The 20,247-nt window shown below is 43.8% G+C and overlaps 1 protein-coding gene across 2 annotated transcripts in view; it reads left to right on the forward strand.

The window, feature by feature from the left end:
* TM9SF4 (transmembrane 9 superfamily member 4) overlaps nucleotides 11,346-20,247 on the forward strand; it is a 57,257-nt gene continuing 48,355 nt past the window's right edge. The window contains exon 1 of one of the 2 annotated variants that reach the window (XM_005672825.3): nucleotides 11,346-11,589. In XM_005672825.3, coding sequence (XP_005672882.2) covers nucleotides 11,575-11,589 — 15 coding nt within the window. In that variant the 5' untranslated portion in view covers nucleotides 11,346-11,574. The remainder of the gene's footprint in view (nucleotides 11,590-20,247) is intronic. The other variant, XM_021078141.1, reaches the window with a different exon arrangement.

A 20,247-nucleotide genomic window follows, 5' to 3' on the forward strand; every position in this document is an offset into this window, starting at 1 on the left:
AAATTAAAACTCTGCTCTAAGACATTTAAGAAAATGAAAAGACAAGGTCCAATCTGGGAGAAAATATCTGCAAAACACATATCTAATAAAGGACTTATATCCAAATATACAAGGTTTTTTCTTAAAACTCAACAATAAGAAAACCACCAACCCAATTTTTAAAATGGACTAAAGACCTGAACAGACACCTCACAAAGATGGAAAATAAGTATATGAAAAGATGCTCAACATTACATGTCATTAGAGAAATGCAAATTAAAATAACAATGGAATACCACTAAAATCCTATCAGAATGGTCAAAATGCAGAACACTGATACCATCAAATGCTTGCAAGGATGTGGAGCAACAGGAATTCCCACTCATTGCTGGTGGGAATGCAAAATAGTGCAGCCACTTTAGATGATATCTGGTTGTTTCTTATATAACAAGCATACTCATTCCATACAATCCAGCAATTGCACTCCTTGGCATTTATCCAAATGAGTTGAGAACTTATGTCCACACAAAAATCTGCAAATTCTTGCAGCAGTTTTATTTATAATTGCCAAAACATGGAAGCAATCAAGATATCCTTCAATAGGTGAATGGATGAGCAAACTGTGGTACCTCTATATAATGGAATATTGTTCAGGGATAAACAAAAATAAGCTATCAAGACACTGCTATGATGAGTTCCCTTGTGGGTGAAGCAGCTCACTTTTTTTTTCTCTAGCCTGCAGGAGAGGTGGGACAGGGGAGTTTGGTTGTCAGCAGGGTGGCCGCCCCATGGGGTAACCGCCTGGGTCATGGGTGCATGCATGGCATCTAGGGAGCTGACCAGTGGCCCAATGAAGGGAGAAGCCCTTGCCTGGAGCCAGAGCAAACCATTGAGGTCTGTCTGCCACCTGTGGGCAGGGGATTCATAAATTACCTCTCTGGAGCCCAAGGGTGAGGCTGGGGGTTGCAGAGCACCAGGGGGCACCCCCATTGAAACAGGAGGCATGGGTCCCTGGCCTCAGAACTTCCACATGCTGTGGGTGTGGCCTAAAAAAAAAGGCATTGCTATGTGATAATAAGACATATATGAATGTTGGTTTTTTGTTTTGTTTTTGTCTTTTTGCCTTTTCTAAGGCCGCAAACGTGGCATATGGAGATTCCCAGGCTAGGGGTCCAATTGGAGCCATAGCCACTGGCCTACGCCAGAGCCACAGCCACATGGGATCCGAGCCAAGTCTGCAACCTACACCACAGCTCACAGCAATGCTGGACCCTTAACCCACTGAGCAAGGCCAGGGATTGAACCTGTAACCTCATGGTTCCTAGTCAGATTCGTTAACCACTGCGCCACAACGGGAACTCCCATATATGAATGTTAAAGAACCTTAAATGCACACTGCTAAATGAAAGAAGCCAATCTAAAAAGGCTATATACTATATATAGAACTAGCATATGACCCAGCAATCCCACTCTTGGGCATATATCCAGACAAAACTTTCCTTGAAAAAGACACATGCACCCATATATTCAGTACAGCACTATTCACAATAGCCAAGACATGGAAACAACCTAAATGTCCATCGACAGATGAATGGATTACAAAGATGTGGTATATATACACAATGGAGTACTATTCAGCCATAAAAAAGAACAAAATAATGCCATTTGCAGCAACATGGATAAAACTAGAGACTCTCAGACTAAGTGAAGTAAATCAGAAAGAGAAAGCCAAATACCATATGATATCACTTATATCTGAAATCTAATACACGGCACAAAAGAACTTTTCCACAAAAAAGAAAACCATGGACATGGAGAACAGACTTGTGGTTGCCTAGGGGGAGGGGGAGGGAGTGGGATGGACTGGGAATTCGGGGTTAATAGATACAAACTATTGCCTTTGGAATGGATAAGCAATGAGATCCTCCTCTACAGCACTGGGAACTACAGTCACTTATGATGGAGCATGATAATGTGAGAAAAAGGATATGTGTATGTGCAACTGGGTCACCATGCTGCAGTAGAAAATTGACAGAACACTGTAAACTAGCTATAATGGAAGAAACAAAAATCATTAAAAAATTAAATAAAATAAAAAGGCTACATACTGAATGATTCCAACTATATGATATTGTGAAAAAGGTAAACCTATAAAGACAGTAAAAAGCCCAGTGATCGCCAGGGGTTTTGTGGGGAGGGAGGGAAGGATGAAGAGGTGGAGCATAGGGTATTTTTAGAGCAGTGAAATTATGCTGTATGATAAGCTTAATGGTGGATACATAGCACCTTGTATAGATGTCAAAACTCACAGGATGGGAGTTCCCGTCGTGGCGCAGTGGTTAATGAATCTGACTAGGAACCATGAGGTTGCAGGTTTGGTCCCTGCCCTTGCTCAGTGGGTTAATGATCCGGCATTGCCGTGAGCTGTGGTGTAGGTTGCAGATGCGGCTTGGATCCAGCGTTGCTGTGGCTCTGGCGTAGGCCGGCAGCTACAGCTCCGATTCGACCCCTAGCCTGGGAACCTCCATATGCCACGGGAGCGGCCCAATAAATAGCGAAAAGACAAAAAAACAAAACAAAACAAAACAAAACAAAAAAACCTCACAGGATGTACAACACAAAGAGTGTACTCCAGTGTAAACCATGGACTTTAGTTAACAATAACATACCCATATTGGCTCATCCGTGATGTTAAGATGTTAATAACGGGGGAAACAAGGGTCTGGATGAGGGAGTACATGGGAACTCTGTACTTTATGCTTATTTTTCTGTAAACCTAAAACCGCTGTAGGAGGTCCCGTTGTGGCACAGCAGAAACGAATCTGACTAGGAACTATGAGGGTGCAGGTTCGATCCCTGGCCTTGCTCAGTGGGTTAAGGATCCGGCATTGCCATGAGCTGTGGTGTAGGTCGCAGACACAGCCAGGATCTGGCATTGCTGTGGCTCTGGCGTAGGCTGGCAGCTGTAGCTCCGATTAGACCCCTAGCCTGGGAACCTCCATGTGCCATGGGTGCGGCCCTAAAAAGACTAAATAAATTAGTTAATTAATTAATTTTTAAAAACTGCTATAAAAAATAAAGTCTATAAATTAAATAAGTATGGGGATAGATGTTGTGCCACCAACTTCATGGGAAAACCACATGCACTCCTCCCCTAGAAGACGGCAGAGAAGGCATGGGTTAAGATGCCCATTCTGAGTGTCAAGGACTTGCTTCAATCTTTTCTAATTGTAGCTTTGAATTTAAATATAGGGAAAAAACTTGCTTCATTACGTTTCTATGATTTGGAGTAAAACTACCTCCTGGGAGTTTCCGTTGTGGCGCAGTGCTTAACGAATCCCACTAGGAAGCATGAGATTTCAGGTTCCATCCCTGGCCTTGCTCAGTGGGTTAAAGATCCAGCATTGCTGTGAGCTGTGGTGTAGGTTGCAGACGCGGCTCGGATCCCGTGTGGCTGTGGCTCTGATGTAGGCTGTTGGCTATAGCTCCAATCAGACCCCTAGCCTGGGAACCTCCATATGCCGCAGGAGCAGCCCAAGAAATGGCAAAAAGACAAAAAAAAAACCAAAAAAACAAAAACAAAAACAAAAAAAACCAAAAAAACTACCTCCTTATTCCTCCACCTGGACCCTCCATTTTGTCGTGTGTCTGTTCTAATCATAATATATTCTGACACAAGGCTATCACTGTTTGGATTCTGTTTGCATCCCTTCTTTTTTGGGGGGTTGGTAATGGCTGCTGGTTGTCCTCATATCCATGTTCCCCCTTCTTTCAGAGAAATAAAATTTTTAGCAGAGACACATAGTTCCCTAGAATGAAGACTCCATTTCCCACTCTTGCAGCAAAACATGGCTATGTGATTAAGTTCTGATCAACAGGTTGTAAGTGGAAATGCAGTGTAGTATCTTCCAAAATCCTTTCTAAAAGACAACTGACATGGGCTCTTCACTTCTTATTTTTCATCTATCTTGCTGCTAGAAAATACATGTAATGGCTGGAGCTCTAGCTGCCACCTTAGACCGTGAGGAAAATGAATTAATTCTAGGGATGGCAAATTAATTCTGGACGGAGCCTAAATCCCTGACAATATTTTAGGCACAGCCTCCATATCAGCTAGGACAGTCCTCCCCAGACTTTTTACCTTAGAGAGTGTTATATGCACTGTTGGTATCCCTTAAAGTGGGCTGGACTTTTAGCTGTCATTATCCTCATCACTGTGCCTGAGAGATCTTTTCTTAAAAGTGCAAAAAGCCTCAGCTACCAGTGTTCCCAGAAGGCCAAAAGTGCTAAGGAATTAACACCCTGTGGGATCAATCCTCAACTAAAGACTTTTAGGAGTTGGAGTATAAATACCCCAACTCCCCTGCCCCGTGGGTAGGATAATCTAAGGTGTGTGTTTTGCATTGTTCCCCAGAGTTTCCCTCAGGATTAAGCTTCAGTTAACCATGGTGCTTGACACCATATGCTTGACAACCATGCTGCTTGACAGCATATGTTCTCCGAGGATAGTTCCAACATGGATGTGGGTTGATAGTTTCATTCATATTCATGAATCAGATGAAAATGAAAGAATGAAGGCATACATCAGAGCTTCACTTGTTAGTCAATGATATGAACAACCCCTTTGCTGAATAAAGTAAGAGTTTCAAATACTGTCACTTTTTTATGCTAATCACAATGTAACAGCTAGAGACACCATATTCTTAAAGTTTAATCTGCAATACTGACACTTTCTCCATAACCTTATTTTTCTCATTTCTATTTTTATTTTTTTTGTGTCTTTTATCTTTTTAAGGCCACACCTGCAGCATATGGAGGTTCCAGGCTGGGGGTCCAATCGGGGCTGCAGCTGCTGGCCTACGTCACAGCCACAGCAGTGCAGGATCGAGCCATGTCTGCAATTTACACCACAGCTCCTGGCAATGCCGGATCCTTAACCTACTGAGCGAGGCTAGGGACTGAACCTGCATCCTCGTGGATACCAGTCGGGTTTGTTAATTGCGGAGCCATGATGGGAATTCCTCTCTATCACTTTAGGTCTAGGCTAGAGTCTAGCAAACAATGGTGAACTACACTTTATTGAAACACAGCCAAGCTTATTATTTATTGTCTGTAGCAGCTTTTGTACTTCAAGGCACAGGTGAGAAGTTATGACACAATCACACAGTCTACAAAGCCTATAATATTTACCATCTGGTCCTTTACAGAAACTTTTTGCTAATATTTAAGTACTTTTGTGTTTAATACCATTTATTTAATTTTAAATTTATATGATTTGTCAGTAACGCCATGTTCAACAATTGGCTCACAAAATTCCTGAGAATTTTAACTATCGGCTCTTGCAAACAGTAGAAGCTGACTGCTGCATACCACTGCTTTCTGGTATCCCTTTACCTCCCAAGTAACCTACTTTTGCTTGAATCCTTGTCTCAGAGTTAGCTTCTGGAAGAAACCAAAATAAGACAGAGAAAAGTAAACTTCCATCTTGTTAAGCCGCTGCTATTTGTGTGTGCTTCCTTATAGCTGGATCTATTCCCAACTGAGAGAGTGAGGCTTGAGATTAATTCATAATGCAAGCATGTGAGAAATATTTTTTGGGAGCATATACTTTTTTTTTTTTTTTTTTTTAGGGCCACACCTGGGGCATATGGAAGTTCCTGGGCTAGGGATCAAATCAAAGCTGCAGCTGCCAGCCTACCCCACAACCACAGCAACGCCAGATCTGAGACACGTCTGTGACCTACACCACAGTTTGTGGCAATGCTGAATCTTTAACCCACTGAGCAAAGCCAGGGATCAAACCCACATCCTCATGGATACTAGGATGTATCCTCATGAGGCACAGCAGGAACGCCCTTAGAGCACGTACTTAATAGGGACACAGCTGGAAACACCGTAGACCCAAGTGTAGGTTTTCATGGAAGGTGGACAATAACAAATAACAAAAGTATCTACATGATGGGGAGGTGGGCACAGAACATCTCTTTGAGGTCACAGTTGAGCAGTGGCCTAATGGTGAGAAGGAGCGAATCACACAAAATGTTGAGAGAAGAATATTCCAGAGAGAAGGAACTGCAAGTCCAAAGGCCCTGAGATGGAGATGAGCTTAGCAAGTCCCAGGGAGGTCTGCGTGGCTGGACCCTGGTGAGTGAAGGGGGAATGGAGGAGTCAAGGCCAGATCATGCAGGCCCTTGCAGGCCAGAGTGAGGACCTGGGATTTTATGTTATCGCAGTGGGAAGCACTTGAGAGTTTTAAACAGGGGAGAGGAGTTCCCATCGTGGTGCAGTGGAAATGAATCCAAGTAGGAACCATGAGGTTTCGGGTTCGATCCCTGACCTTGCTCAGTGGGTTAAGGATCTGCCATGGCTGTGAGCTGTTGTGGTGTGGGTCGTAGGCGTGGCTTGGATCCCTTGTTGCTGTGGCTGTAGTCGGCAGCTGTTGCTCCAATTTGACCCCTAATCTGGGAACTTCCATATGCCACTGGTATGGCCCTAAAAAGACCGGAAAAAAAAAAAAGAAAAAAAAAAAGATTACTTTAACTGTTAAGTGGAGACTAGAGATGACAAGAGTGGGAGGTGGGAGCATGAAAACCCGGTAGAAGGCCACCCCAGATGCCCAGGTGAGAGAGGGGAGGGTTGCCTAGGCAAGGAAGGTGCCACGGTTTGTTACCAAATAACCCCCAGCGATTCATGCCTCCTTTAATTTGTGCCCTTGTGTGGTCCCCTCCCACCTGGACTCTGGACTGATCTTGTGACTTGTTTAGACCAATAGATTGTGACGGCACTGATGCTATAAGAGTTCTGAAGCTTAGGCTGTAGGAAGAGTCTAGCAGCTTTTGCTCTCACCCTCAGAGACCTCAAGACCACACTGTGAGGAAGCCTAGGCTGCTCTCCTTGAGGATAAAAGACCTTCTGATAGTCAGCACCAGTCTTGCAGCCATATGAGGCCACCTTGGACCCTCCAGCCACAGCTGAGCCAGCAGATGAGACAGTGCATGAAAGATCCCAGTTGAAACCATCAGAATCTCCCAGATGGCCAACCCACACAATCAAGGAAAATAATAAATCACTGTTGTTTCCAGCCACTGAGTTTTAGCGTATGTATTATGTAGCAATAGATAACGGAAACCAGTGTGAGAGGGGCACAAACTAATACATTTTACCCTTTCCCTTGGAGATACCCAAGGATCAGATCTGCTTCCTCTAAGCCCATCCTGGCCCTCCCACTCTCCTTGGAGAGGCACTTTTGCAAGTGTCTGGAATGACATGCCTCCAAGTTACTATAAGAGCCCTTTGTTTTGGGTTTGGTTTTGTCTGCCCGTCTGGATATACAACAGAGTCATGGATTCACCCCAGTGGATTTGAGTCAAGCCTTGTCCTCCTTCTGATTTGCTGGATTACCTTGTCCAAGTTCCTCAACATCTATCTTAATCATTCAAGAGATTAAAAAGGCCTGCCCTACTTACCTCAAAGTAATAACAGCAAACATGTACATAGCACTTACCATGGGACAGGCACTATTTTAACCTTTTGACATATATGAACTTATTCAGCCACATAACCATCCTATGAGGTAAGGACTTTTAGAACCTGTGCTCTACAGATGAGGAAGCTGAGGTTTAGAGAGGTTGAAAGACTTGTGCATCTTCACATCCACTCATATGGTTATTATTAAATATAACAATGACAGAAAATAACAAGTGTTGGTGAGGATGTGGAGAAATTAGAACCCTTGTGCAAAGCCGATGGGAATGTAAAATGGTGTAGCCAGTGTGGAAAATAGGTATGGCAGTTCCTCAAAAAGTTAAGCATAGAATTACCACATGATTCAGTAATTGCACTTCTGGGTATATACCCAAAAGAAGTGAAAGAAGGGATGTGAACAGATATTTGTACACTCATATTCACAGCAAATTGTTTACAATAGCCAAAAGGCGGAAATAACCCAAATGCCTTAAAAAGGCATACAATTCTGATACATGCTACAACATGGTTGAAATTTGAAAACATTATGCTTAATGAAATAAGCCAAACACAAAAGGACAAACATTGCATAATTTCACTGATATGAGGTATCTAGAATGGGTAAATTTATAGAGACAGAAAGTAGAAGAGTGGTTACTAGGAGCTAAAGGGAAGGTATTGGGGAATTAGTGTTTAATGGAATGATGAAAGGTTTCAAAGATGGATGGTGGTAATGACTGCACGATATTGTGAATGTCCTTCATACCACTGAATTGTACACTTAAAAGTGATTAAAATGACAAATTTTATGTGATGTATATTTTACCACAATAAAAAAAAATTTCAGGGAGTTTCTCTTGTGACTCAGCAGGTTAAGAACCCGACTAGTATCCCTAAGGATGCAGGTTTGATCCCTGGCCTTGCTCAGTGCATTAAGGATCTGGCATTGCCACAAGCTGCAGTGTAGGTCACAGGTGCAGCTCAGATCCCACAGTGCTGTGGTGTAAGCTGGCAGCTGCAGTTTCAACCCCTAGCCTGAGAACTTTTATATGCTGCAAGTGCAGCTCTAAAAAGAAAAAGAAAAAAGAAAAAAGAAATTAGGATAGATCATGATGGAAGATAATGTAAGAAAGGGAATGTATATAGATGTATGACTGGATCACTTAAGTACAGCAGGCATTGGCACAACATTGTAAATCAACTATACTTTAATTTAAAAATAAATAAATAAACTTTTACCACTAAAAAAAATTTTTAAGAGAAAAAAGAAATTTGGAGTTCCTGTTGTGGCTCAGCAGTTAACAAATCCAAATAGCATTTATGAGGACATGGGTTCGATCCCTGGCCTCAATCAGTGGGTTAGGATCTGGCGTTGCCATGAGCTATGGTGTAGGTCGAAGACGAGGATCAGATCCTGAGTTGCTGTGGCTGTGGTGTAGGCTGGCAGCTGGACCCCTAGCCTGGGAACCGCCATATGCTACAGATGCAGCCCTAAAAAGACAGAAAGACAGAAAGGAAGGAAGGAACAAAGGAAGAGAGGGAGGGAGGGAAGGAAGAAAGAAATTTGTGCATACTGTGATGCTGGTGGGTGATAGACAGAGATGGGAATCTAAACCTGGGCAGTCTAGCTCCAGGATTTTTTTTTTTTTTTTTTTAGGGCCACACCTGTAAGTTCCCAGGCTAGGGGTCAAATGGAAACTGGCCTATGCCACAACCAAAGCAACACCAGATCCAAGCTGAGTCTGTCTGCAAGCTGAGTCTGTCTGCAAACTACACCACAGCTCATGGCAACACCAGATCCTTAACCCACTGAGGCCAGAGATGGAATCCGCATCCTCATGGATACTAGTCGGGTTCATAACCCACTGAACTCCTAACTCCAGGATTCTGATATATTTATGTATGTTACCAAAGGAGACTGGGATCTGAAAGCCTTTGGGAAAAACAGAAAGTATAAGGAGAGTAAAAAGAAATACTGAGGAATAATGAGCCATTTTTGGGGGGTTTTGTTCCTTATCAATCATCTCCCTTAAGGCATCCAGAAATAATGGCAAACACCTAGGATTCAAGCTCCAGAAGTGGTTCCAAGTTTGGAGCCTATGGCTTAGTAGCTGTGACACTTCAGACAAATCCCTCCCCTAGTCTTTCAAGCTTCCTCCCCTTGAGGATTTATCTGTTCTGCTACTCTTCAGGGTGGTTGTGTGGGTCACAGGAGTTATTACATATGTGTTTCAATTATTTATTGCTGCATGAGAAACTACTCCAAAATCTAAAACAACTAGGCTCAGCTGGGCAGGTTTTTTGCTCCATGTGGCATCAGATAAGATTATGCATATGGCTGCATTCGGCTGGCAGTTCAGCTAGGGTTAGAATGTCTGTGATGATTTCATTTACATTCTAGTGCTCAGCTGGAATCTAGAGTATCTTGAGGAGTTAGCTGGGCCTCCCTCCTCCATGTGGCTCTCCAGCTGGGTAGCCAGACATCTTTAGACCCAAGATAATAGAAGCAAAAGCTGCCAAGTCTCTTCAGGCTTAGACTCAGAATTGGCAGGGTCATTTATACAACATTCTATGGGTTAAAGCAAGTGATAAGACCAGCCAGATTCAAAAGGAGGAGAAATAGCTTACTCCTTGATGGGAGAAACAGCATCCTCATGCAAAGATGAGAGGGCTTATTGGCAGCCGTCTTTGCCCACAATCCACCACAGTCATGCTCATAGGTGGGGAATCAAAGTTCAATTGACCCCCTACCAAAAGGTAGGATTAGACTAGAGTCTTACGAATAGTTTTTGCATAATGCCAAACACTGTAGCACACAGCAAATGTTCAGTAAGTGATTATTATTAACCATTATTATTTTAACAACTTCCCCTAACAGTTACAGATAGCACAGGTACTATATCCACTTCACAGTGATACATGGACCAATGATAACACCACAACTCTTTGGGTTCCCTTTTCCAGATACTGGAAACTGAGGCTTAGGAAGGTTGAGTGACCTGCCTTGAGTCATACGCTTAGGTAGCTAGCACATGGTGAAATCCACATTCAAAAATGTCTTCCCCTGGAATTCCTGCTGTGGCACAACTGAATCATCAGAGTCTGCAGTGTCAGGAGGCAGGTTTGATCCCTGGCCTGGCACAGTGGGTTAAAGAATCTGGCAGCTCAGAGCTGACCCCTAGCAGAGGAACTTCATATGCTGCAGAGCAGCCAAAAAAAAAAAGAAAAAAAAAAGTATGTGTGTGTGTGTGTGTGTGTGTGTGTGTGTATTATATATAGTCTTCCTTCACTAACTATGCTGTTTTTCCTTCATTCATTGGCATCCACCATATGCTCAAAGGAGTATACATAAGAGTATAATGAGGAGTTCCCTGGTGTCTCAGCAGGTTAAGGATTCGGCTTTATCATTGTGGCTCAGATTGCTGCTATCAAGTGTGTTTGATCCCTAGCCCCAGGAACTTCCATAGGCAGTGGGTGCGGCCAAAAAAAAAAACAAACAAAAACAAACAAACAAAAAAAACGGTATAATGACAATTAGTTATTGAATAATACTACATAACATTATGTCACTGGATCCTTACCGTAAGTCTATAATGAAGGTATTATAATAATCCCCTCTCCATTTCACAGATACGAATGAGGCAGTGAGGTTAAAGACAGCATCTTACCCACAGAGGGATTATAATCTATTGGAGAGGATATAGAATATTCAAGCAAATAATTAAAAACATAATTACAAATTATTCGGTTAATAGAGCCCTGGTACCGACCCAGTGGGGAACCTCAGGTAACCCTGGCAAAGGGTCTCCCTGCCAATAGTAAAGATGGAGCCCACAGAACAAGCGCGTTTACGCACACCGCCATTACCCACAATGCAGTGGCAGGAGGGGGAGGAGCAGGTTCTGCCAGAAGTTAATATGGTCCCCATAGTTACACCATCCTCTCTTTTCACCTAATCAGCGACCTGATTGCCCAGACCAGGCTACCGATCAGGAACTAAGCCTCCTTCGTGCCTCCACTCACCGTGACCACAGGAGCGACTGAAGCCAGGCAGCACCTCAAGGAGTTCAACTCCGTAACCAAGGAAACACCACTTCCGCTGACGTCATTACGGCGACACGTGGATCCAAGATGGCGGCGGGGATGGTGAGTGAAGGAGACTCTGGGAGCCGGAGAAGGAGCGGGGCCCTCCGGGGATCCCAGGACCCTCTGGTGTCCTATTCCTGGTCTGATCCATCTCCACGACCCCTAGCTCAGGCCTGAGAGACATTCCTGATTGGACTCGTTTATCCATAAACTCCGCCCCTTGCCCCGGCCTTTGCCCTGCACTCAGGCCTGTCAAGGCCCGAAGTTTTGGGGGAGGCACAGGGTCGGAGGAAAGGTCTTGGCTGCACCCTCCGCCAGTTCTTATTCTGACTTTGGTCCCTTCCATTATGACCTCCACTTTCCAATTTTCACATCCCAGCCCTGTCCCTTCTGAAGAGCCCCCCATTATTTCCACCTTCGCTCCTTCTCACGTCCAAACCCCGCTCTCTCCGCCACTCCGCCTCTCCACTATCCTGACTAGTACGCGGATGCGACCTCACTTCTGTCCAGCCTCCCAGCCCAAGCCATGTCCTCACTACTACCCTCGACTGTTCCCACCGCGCACCTGTAACGCCTGCCAGTGCCCCGAAGCATGCTTTTACCCGCCCCCCATGCATTCTCCATCCCCACATCCATCCCTAATCATTTATCCTGCCTTTTCTCAACTCCCTGCCTCTCTCCTGGGGAGCTTTTATCCCACTGGTTCTCAACTTTACTGTGCGTAAGACTGGGCGGCGGGGGGGGGAGGGGTGATGGGGGAGACTTGTTAAAAATGCAGTTTCCAAAGATTCTAATTCGTAAGGCTAGGTGATGCCCAGGAATCTGCACTTTTATAAGACTCCAGTGATTATGATGGTCTGTAATTTTGTTTTGAAAAGCACTATACCAGCCCCGCGTGGCTCCATCACCTACCTATGCTCCTACAGGGCCACACAGCTCATTAGGATGAAGCCTGTGTGAGGATAAGGGTGTATGGACAAGCTGTACAAGGAAAGTGGGTCAGGACTTGCTGGCTCCTGGTGCAGAACGCTGGAAGTAGATCTATGAAGGACTAGCCCAGTCTCCTTACAGAAACTCGGCTGATGTTCTGTTTGTCAAGAAACCAGAACTAGGGAGTTCCCATTATGGCACAGTGGAAACGAATCTGACTAGTATCCATCAGGATGCGGGTTCGATCCCTGGCCTTGCTCAGTGGGTCAGGGATCCGGTCGCAGACTTGGCTCAGCTCCTGAGTTGCTGTGGTGTAGGCCGGTAGCTGCAGCTCCGATTTGACCCCTAGCCTGGGAACTTCCATATGCCGCAAGTGTGGCCCTAAAAAAGCAAAAAAAAAAAAAAAAAAAAAAAGAAGGAAAGAAACCAGAACCAAAACTGAAGTCACTTAGTCCAAACTAGTTTTCTAGGTGTGCCTGTATGTTGCTTCCTCAGCAGGTAATTTCATCCTGTGAGTGCTTGCAAAGGACATTTGACTTTAGCAAAGGAAAATTCTTTTTTAATTCTTTGGTTTGATTTTCTCCAAACAGGTGTAGGTTATCAGCTGATAACAAGTTCCCCTCCAGCTAACCAACTGATAAATTATCTTTTTTTTATTTAATGAGGGATTCATTATTTAGAACCTCAGGGGTCAGCCAGAAGACTTAATAGCCTTGCTGTGGTTTTAGACTTCAGTCTGTTATCACAGTGGGGAAAGACCCCAAAAGTGGCATGTTGAAACCCATTTTTTTTCCTGGACCACATTCTGGACAAGGATGGTGTAAGAACTTAACAGGAAAGTCACACCCTCTTTTGCCATAGGGAAAAAGTTCAATAAAGTGACATTTACAGCATTGCACTGGGAAATTCTTGCCCTGTTCAAAAGTTTTTAAGAGGTAATAAGTTAGCGATACGTATTTCTGGTACTCGTTTATTTAATCAACAAATATTTGAGTGCCTGCTCTGTGCCAAGACCTAGGGATGTACTGGTAAATTAGAGGGTCAAGGTCCCTACCCTTGAGCTTTTCTAGTCTGCAGACAGTCAGTGAGTAACTAAACAAATAAACCAGCAAGGTAATGTCAGATAGTGGTAAGTGCTATGAAGACAGCAAAGTGAAGTGATGGTGATTGGGGGTGACAAGGTGATGCAACTGCTTTGGATTAAGTGGTTAGAGTTCTCTTCTCAGAGAAAGTGACATGAGTTGAGAGCTGATTGACAAGAAACCAGCATTGCAAAGAGTGTTCCAGGCAAAGGAGATGGCAAGTGTCAAGGACCAAGGGGGGAAGGGGGGAGTTCCCGTTGTGGCACAGTTGAAACACCAATCTGACTAGTAACCGTGAGGGCACGGGTTCCATCCCTGGCCTTGCTCAGTGGATTAAGGATCTGGTGTGGCTGTGGCTGTGGTGTAGACTGGCAGTTACAGCTCCGATTCAGCCCCTAGCCTGGAAACTTACATATGCCATTGGTGCAGCCCTAAAAAGAAAAAGGAAAAAAAAAACTGGAAAAGTGTAAGTTTGAGGAACACAGAAGGCTAGAGTGGCTGAAACATGGTGGGGGTGGGGTTGGGGGTGGGGGCCAGAGGGTGATAGGAGACAGAATTGGAAAGAGGCAGGAGGAGCAGTGTTTCTAGAAGCATGCCTGTATTTGCTATAGTCCACAGTTTGTGGACTGCGTTTTCAAAGACTTCTATTCAGGTGCTTCTCCATCCCAGCTTCTCCAGAACATTCCATGAAGGGAGCTAGCTTATTCTCAGCCTGCAGAGAAACCATGGAAAGGAGTTTGAATCTTATTCTAAGCACAGAGTGGAAAGCACAGTGATTTAGTGTTTGTCACCTGGAAGCACCTGTGCTTTCATGGTGAATACCGTAACTCATTTCAAGAAACAGGATGTAATGTATACAGTGACCCACAGAGGCCAGTTTAAAGAGTGTCCGTGAGAAACTTCGTATTTGATGCAATAGTGAGAAGGTGTGGAAGCAAGTTTATTACAGGCGGATATGTGTGACAGGCAGAGTGGGCAGATAGACTTGAGTTTGGTCTGTGTTTAGCACTTTATTACACGGAAGTCGTAACAGCTTATACACAGAGATTATTTCCTGACCGTTGGAGATGAAAGTGTGTGGATCTGCTTTGGGGTGTCTGGGTTTCTGAGGCAAGTTGTAGGACCAAAGAGGAACTGAGCTAATAGGTTAGGTGGCCGTGGGAACATGTTGGGGTTGTTTTGAAAGTTAGGGTTGTAGGTTCAAGTTTCAAGTGGTGTTGATGGATTTTTCCCTCCCTCTGTTTCCTTAGTGATTGACTCTTCTTCCCCAGGGGCTGCCACCCCACCCTGGTCTATGTTAGCACAATAGGTGTTTCCTGAACCTGCAGGGGGAGACTTCCCCCGGCCTAGGAGTAGATGGCTATTGTAAACTGAAGTTCTCTCCAGTTTTCCTGCCTTCCTCCTGCCCTGGAATTAGATGACTCTCTAAAGTTACAGGATACCGAGTCAATCGAGCTGGGTCTGAGGTGGGAAGCAGGCTCATGGCTCACTCCTTTTTTTTTTTTTTTTTTTTAAGGATCACACTGCTGTGGCATTTGGAAGTTCCCAGGCTAGGAGTGGAATCAGAGCTGCAGCCACCGGCCTACCCCACAGCACAGCAACACCACATCTGTGACCTACACCACAGCTCATGGCAATGCCAGATCCTTAACCTGCTGAGTGAGGCCAGGGTTTGAACCCTCATCCTCACGGATACTAGTCGAGTTCGTTTCTGCTGAGCCACAACAGGAACTCCACTCATTATGGAACTGTTGAGCATATGGAATATGATTTGGGGGAATATTATTTTTTTGGAACTCAGGAAATGTCCATTGAGTACATTTGTAGGCATCTCAGGAGTCTAGAAACCTCCATTTGGTGAATAAAACTCTGTGTACTTTTCTCACATATACTTCATTGTTTGTACAGTTTGCGGTTTTATCCTTTTCCCCCTTTTTTTGGATTATAATTCATATACCATAAAATTCACCCTTTTAAAGTTTACAGTTCAGTGGTTTTTAGTATATTCACAAAGTTGTGCAACCTTCACCACTATCTGCCTCCTTCCAGAACATTTTCATCACCCTAAAAAGAAACCCATTAGCAGTCACTTCCCCATCCCCCTTCCCCCAGTCCCTGGCGGCCACTAATTTACTCTCTGTCTATAGATTTTTCTGTTCTAGACATTTAATGTAAATGAAATCATATAACATGTGGTGTTTTGTGTCTGCCTTTTTTTGCATGGCATAATGTTTTCAAAGTTCATCCATCCTGTAGTAGTACTTCATTCCTCTTTATGGTCAAGTAATATTCCGTTGTATGGATAGACCTCATTTTGTTTATCCTTTCATTAATTGATGAACTTCAGGATTTTTTTCCCACTTTTTGGCTGTTACAAATAATGTTGCTATGAACATTTTGTGTACATTGTTTTTGCATGAACATATGTTCTCAGTTCTTGAGTATATACCTGGGAGTGAAATTGCTGGGTCAGTTCTCACTGCTTTGAGGTTGCTTGGATTTGATCCAGTCCAGACGCAGGAGAATAGCCTGAATGACCTCAAGTTTCCTTTGAGCAGTTGGAAGCAGTGCTAGCCAGCAACCCCCGCCCCACCCCAGGCAGAAACATAGGAACCGCTTTCAGTAGTGGAATCAGGATGATAGAGGCCTGGAATGGGAGGTAGGAGGCCTGGACTCTGCCACCAGTCCTGGTGGGCCTCACATGTGCATGGGCTTCGGCCCATTGAGGAAGGAGCACTGGAGCAGGAGTCAGCAGCTAGGGCTTAGTTCCAACACTTCCACTGATCCACCATATGGCCTGGGCCTTTGACTTTGTTGGTCTGTTTCCATGTATATCATATGTGAACTTAAGATTTAGACTTGAGGATTTCTAAATTCCATGTTGATAATTTTGTGGTTTAGAATACTTTAATGTGACTTTTTTCTAATATGCCTATAAAATCAGATTTGGGTATTTTTCATGGTCATTGTCCCTGTGGTCTTTCCAAGCTACTGGCTGTTGGTTGTGTTGTCTGGCCTCTCGAGTTGTTCCACCTGGCACGTATTCTACAGGAGCCACTGTGTCCTTGGAGTTGAAGTACGAGCACCAGGCCTTGGTACAAATGTGTTTCTCTGAGGAATCCCTTTAAAGGAGTATCCTTAATCCCCTCGGGAAGCCCAGACAAGGCAGAGATGGCATTAAATTGCCTCTTGGTTTCTCTTTTACAACTTGGACAAAAGTTCCCCTTTGATCTCAGCAGTAGAGAAGCAGGTCATAGAATGTTGGAGAAAGTTGGGTTTTGATCTCTGGGCACTGGCAAGAAGGTGGGAAGGACCCAGGATGAACAGGGCCATCTGGCCACAGACAAATAGTAGAAGCCACCTACCACCCCAAACACTTTGATCCCTGAACCATTATGCTGACACTGGTATCTCATGGCTGGGGACACCCAGGACTTCTCTGTTCATCTCATTTCTCTTCATTGCGTCTTTCTCTGCCCCCTACCATGATTTCTCACCTATGCCCAAGCATTACTCTGACAGACCTCACAGGGTTTGAAATCCAAAGGTTTTATATTCAGAGGGTATGCTAAATATTAGCAGCAGTTCTTAAGAAACAAAATCAAATCACAAATTGGAGCTGAATTCTTTTTTTTGGTTGTTGTGGGGTTTTTTTTGGTTTTTGTTTGTTTGTTTTTGTTTTTCTTAGGGCTGTATGTGCAGCATATGGAGGTTCCCAGGCTAGGGGTCAAACCAGAGCTGCAGCTGCTGGTCTACACCACAGCCATAGCAATTCGGGATCTGAGTTGCGTTTGCAACCTACACAGCTCACAGCAATGCTGGATATTTAGCCCACTGAGCAAGGCCAGGGATCAAACCCACATCCTCATGAATATTAGTCAGCTTTGTTACAGCTGAGCCACCAGGGGAACTCCCTGGAGCTGAGTTCTTAAGCCAGTTCCAGAGGAAGTCTGGGTACCTTGGTGAAGTCACTTAACATCTTTGGGCCCTCAATTTCCAGTGAAGTAGCTCAGATGCTATAAGCTGACAGTTTATGGACCACATCTTCACATGGACTTGATTTGGGTTGTGGACAGGTTGGCAGGCAAAGAACTTTACATTTTTTTCTAGTTAGTTGCCAATGTTTAATAATTGGGAGATTTCACATTACAAAAAAAAAGTGTAGATTTTCATTTTCTCTTGAAAATTTGGTCCCAAATTCCCCATGCAGGGCCCAGTTTGTCACTTTCTTTCACTCCCTCTTATCTTATTCCTTCGCAGCTTCACCATTTAGGTAACTTGCGTGGCCCTGCTAGGTGACTGAATTTGCAACCCCTGAATTAGGTGGTCTCTCTGTAAACTTTTTCCTAGCTTGACTTTCTGATTCAAAAGCAATATTAAGGGTTTGTGGTGATTCCCTCTGTTACCTAACCTCGAGGGGAAAATTTCTGTTCATAAGATACATTTCAGTTGATAAACCGTATACCCATCCATTATTCCATCTAATTCTTACAAAAGCCCATTTTACAGATGAAGAAACTAAGGTTTTTGTCTAAGGACTCAGGCTAGAATCTGACACTCTGATTGGTTTTATTACTTTGGGCAAACTATTACTTCTTTAACCTGTTACTTAAATTGTGTGAGATAAAATAGATATAAAATTTATTATTTAAACTATTTTAAGTGTACGGTGGCATTAAGTACATTCACATTATTTTGCCACCATCACCATCCTCCATCTTCAGAACTTTTTCCTCTTTACCAGTTTCCCTATGTTTAAAATGAGGATGATACTCTCCTCAAAGGATTGTTGTAATGACTAAATGAAATATGAGATGAACATGCCTAGTGCAAAGAGAGCTCTCTGTAACTTTCCTACTCCAAAGCTTGAAGCCTTTAGAGGAGCTGAACCGCCTAAGCCTAATGCTTGGGCTAACTGAGAGTCCTTTTATAAATACCTAAGCAGGAGAGGGCAGGTCAGTGCATTTTTTTTTTTTTTTTTTATGTTTTATTTCTGCACTTTCTGGCCTCTAGGTTTGGGTCTGGGTGTCTTGCTTGATGAGGGTAGTTATTAGTTTCACCTGGACTTTCCCAGCCTGCTGCAGGCTGTCCCTTATCCCTAAAGAACAGTTTTGAATCTTTATGTATCTCTGCTCAATAGTTACTCTGTGTCTATGGGCTCTGAAATAAAGGCTACATTTTCAGAGTCTCCTGTGGCTAATCCGGTTCTGGTTTTTTTGTTTTGATTTGTTTTTTGCTTAGTTCTTTAGCTCCATTGAGGCTGCTTGGTAAGTGGTCATTAGCTGTCATTAGCTGTCCTTCATGTGTGGTTGAATTCTTAGGGAGCTTGAACTGATTAGGTAATTGATTTCAGTTCGCTGTTGGCAAACTAAGCCCCAAAGCCTTTTAATTTTTCTTTGTTCTTTTTTTCACCCCCTTTATCTGGGGAGCAGTTATTGAGTGATCTTAAAATGGTGACTGTATCTTTGAAAAAGAAAAAGAAGAATCTGACTTGCTGTTAAGGGAAGGTGCTGCTTTTGCAGCAGGAAAAGCATGGAATAGGAACCAGGAAGGCTGTTCGGATTGGCCAGACTGTATCCTAGGTGATGCTGTTTATGGGAAAGAAGACTGCAGGCAGAAGGCTCCAGAAAATAAAAGGTTAATTTTGGGCCACAGAGAAATGTGAGTGAATGAAATGATTTTCAGTTCTCTGGGGAAACTTCCTTGTTTTCTTTGGAAGAAGTTAATTGTTGATACCTCTTAAACTGGGTGGTGCAAATTTAGGGAGGTGAAGGGTACCTATTGGTCCTAGTAGGCCTTCATTGGGCTGTTTGGGAGAAAATTTTCTGTGTATTCAGTGCCCCAAAATAAAATAGGGAGGGCAAGACCTTGATTCTTAGGTCTTTTGAGTTTCATGAGTTTCCAGGTCGTCCATCTCTTTGCCAGTGATGGCGTGAGAGATTACAGCACAAAGAGCTTCTAGGTTGCCATCACCTTGTTTCTCAACATGCTGCCTTTGCAGTCTCTTGACTTAGAAACCAAGTAGAGCAAAATAACGTTGAATGCACTGGTTCACCTCTCTCAGGACTCCCACTCCTTTCATGGCTCTGAACATGCAACAGATATCTGCTAAATTGGCTTTTCAGACTGAACCTTGCATGAGAATTCCTGTGACAGTCAATTAAAAATTAAAGGTAGGTATAAAGGAATTTCCTAAGAAGCAGGTACTTTGCTTCTCCCTAATTTCCTTACAGAAATGAACTGTAGGTCAAATATCCTCTATCAGGCTGTCAGGGCTGCAGAGGAGATTAAGTCAGATAATTACAGAAAATTAGAACGAGAGTTCCCATCGTGGTGCAGCAGAAACAAATCCGACTAGGAACATGAGGTTGTAGGTTCAGTCCCTGGCCTTGCTCAGTGGGTTAAGGATCCGGTGTTGCCATGAGCTGTGGTATAGTTCACGGATGCGGCTCAGCTCCAGTGTTGCTGTGGTACAGGCTGGCAGCTGTGGCTCCAATTAGACCCCCTAGCCTGAGAACCCCCATATGCTGCAGGAGAAGCCTTAAAAAAAAAAAAAAAAAAAAAAAAAAAAGGAATGTGATCCAGTACAAGGGCACATGAACTCCTTTGATCCTCTTGGAATCATTTGTCAGATTCTGCACTTTGGAGCGGTTTTTGTTTCTGGGAGCAGGGTCTGAAGCTTTTCTTAGATTCTCAGATTTGCAAC

Source organism: Sus scrofa, chromosome 17 (genome assembly GCF_000003025.6).
Source record: "Sus scrofa isolate TJ Tabasco breed Duroc chromosome 17, Sscrofa11.1, whole genome shotgun sequence".
NCBI lineage: Eukaryota > Metazoa > Chordata > Mammalia > Artiodactyla > Suidae > Sus > Sus scrofa.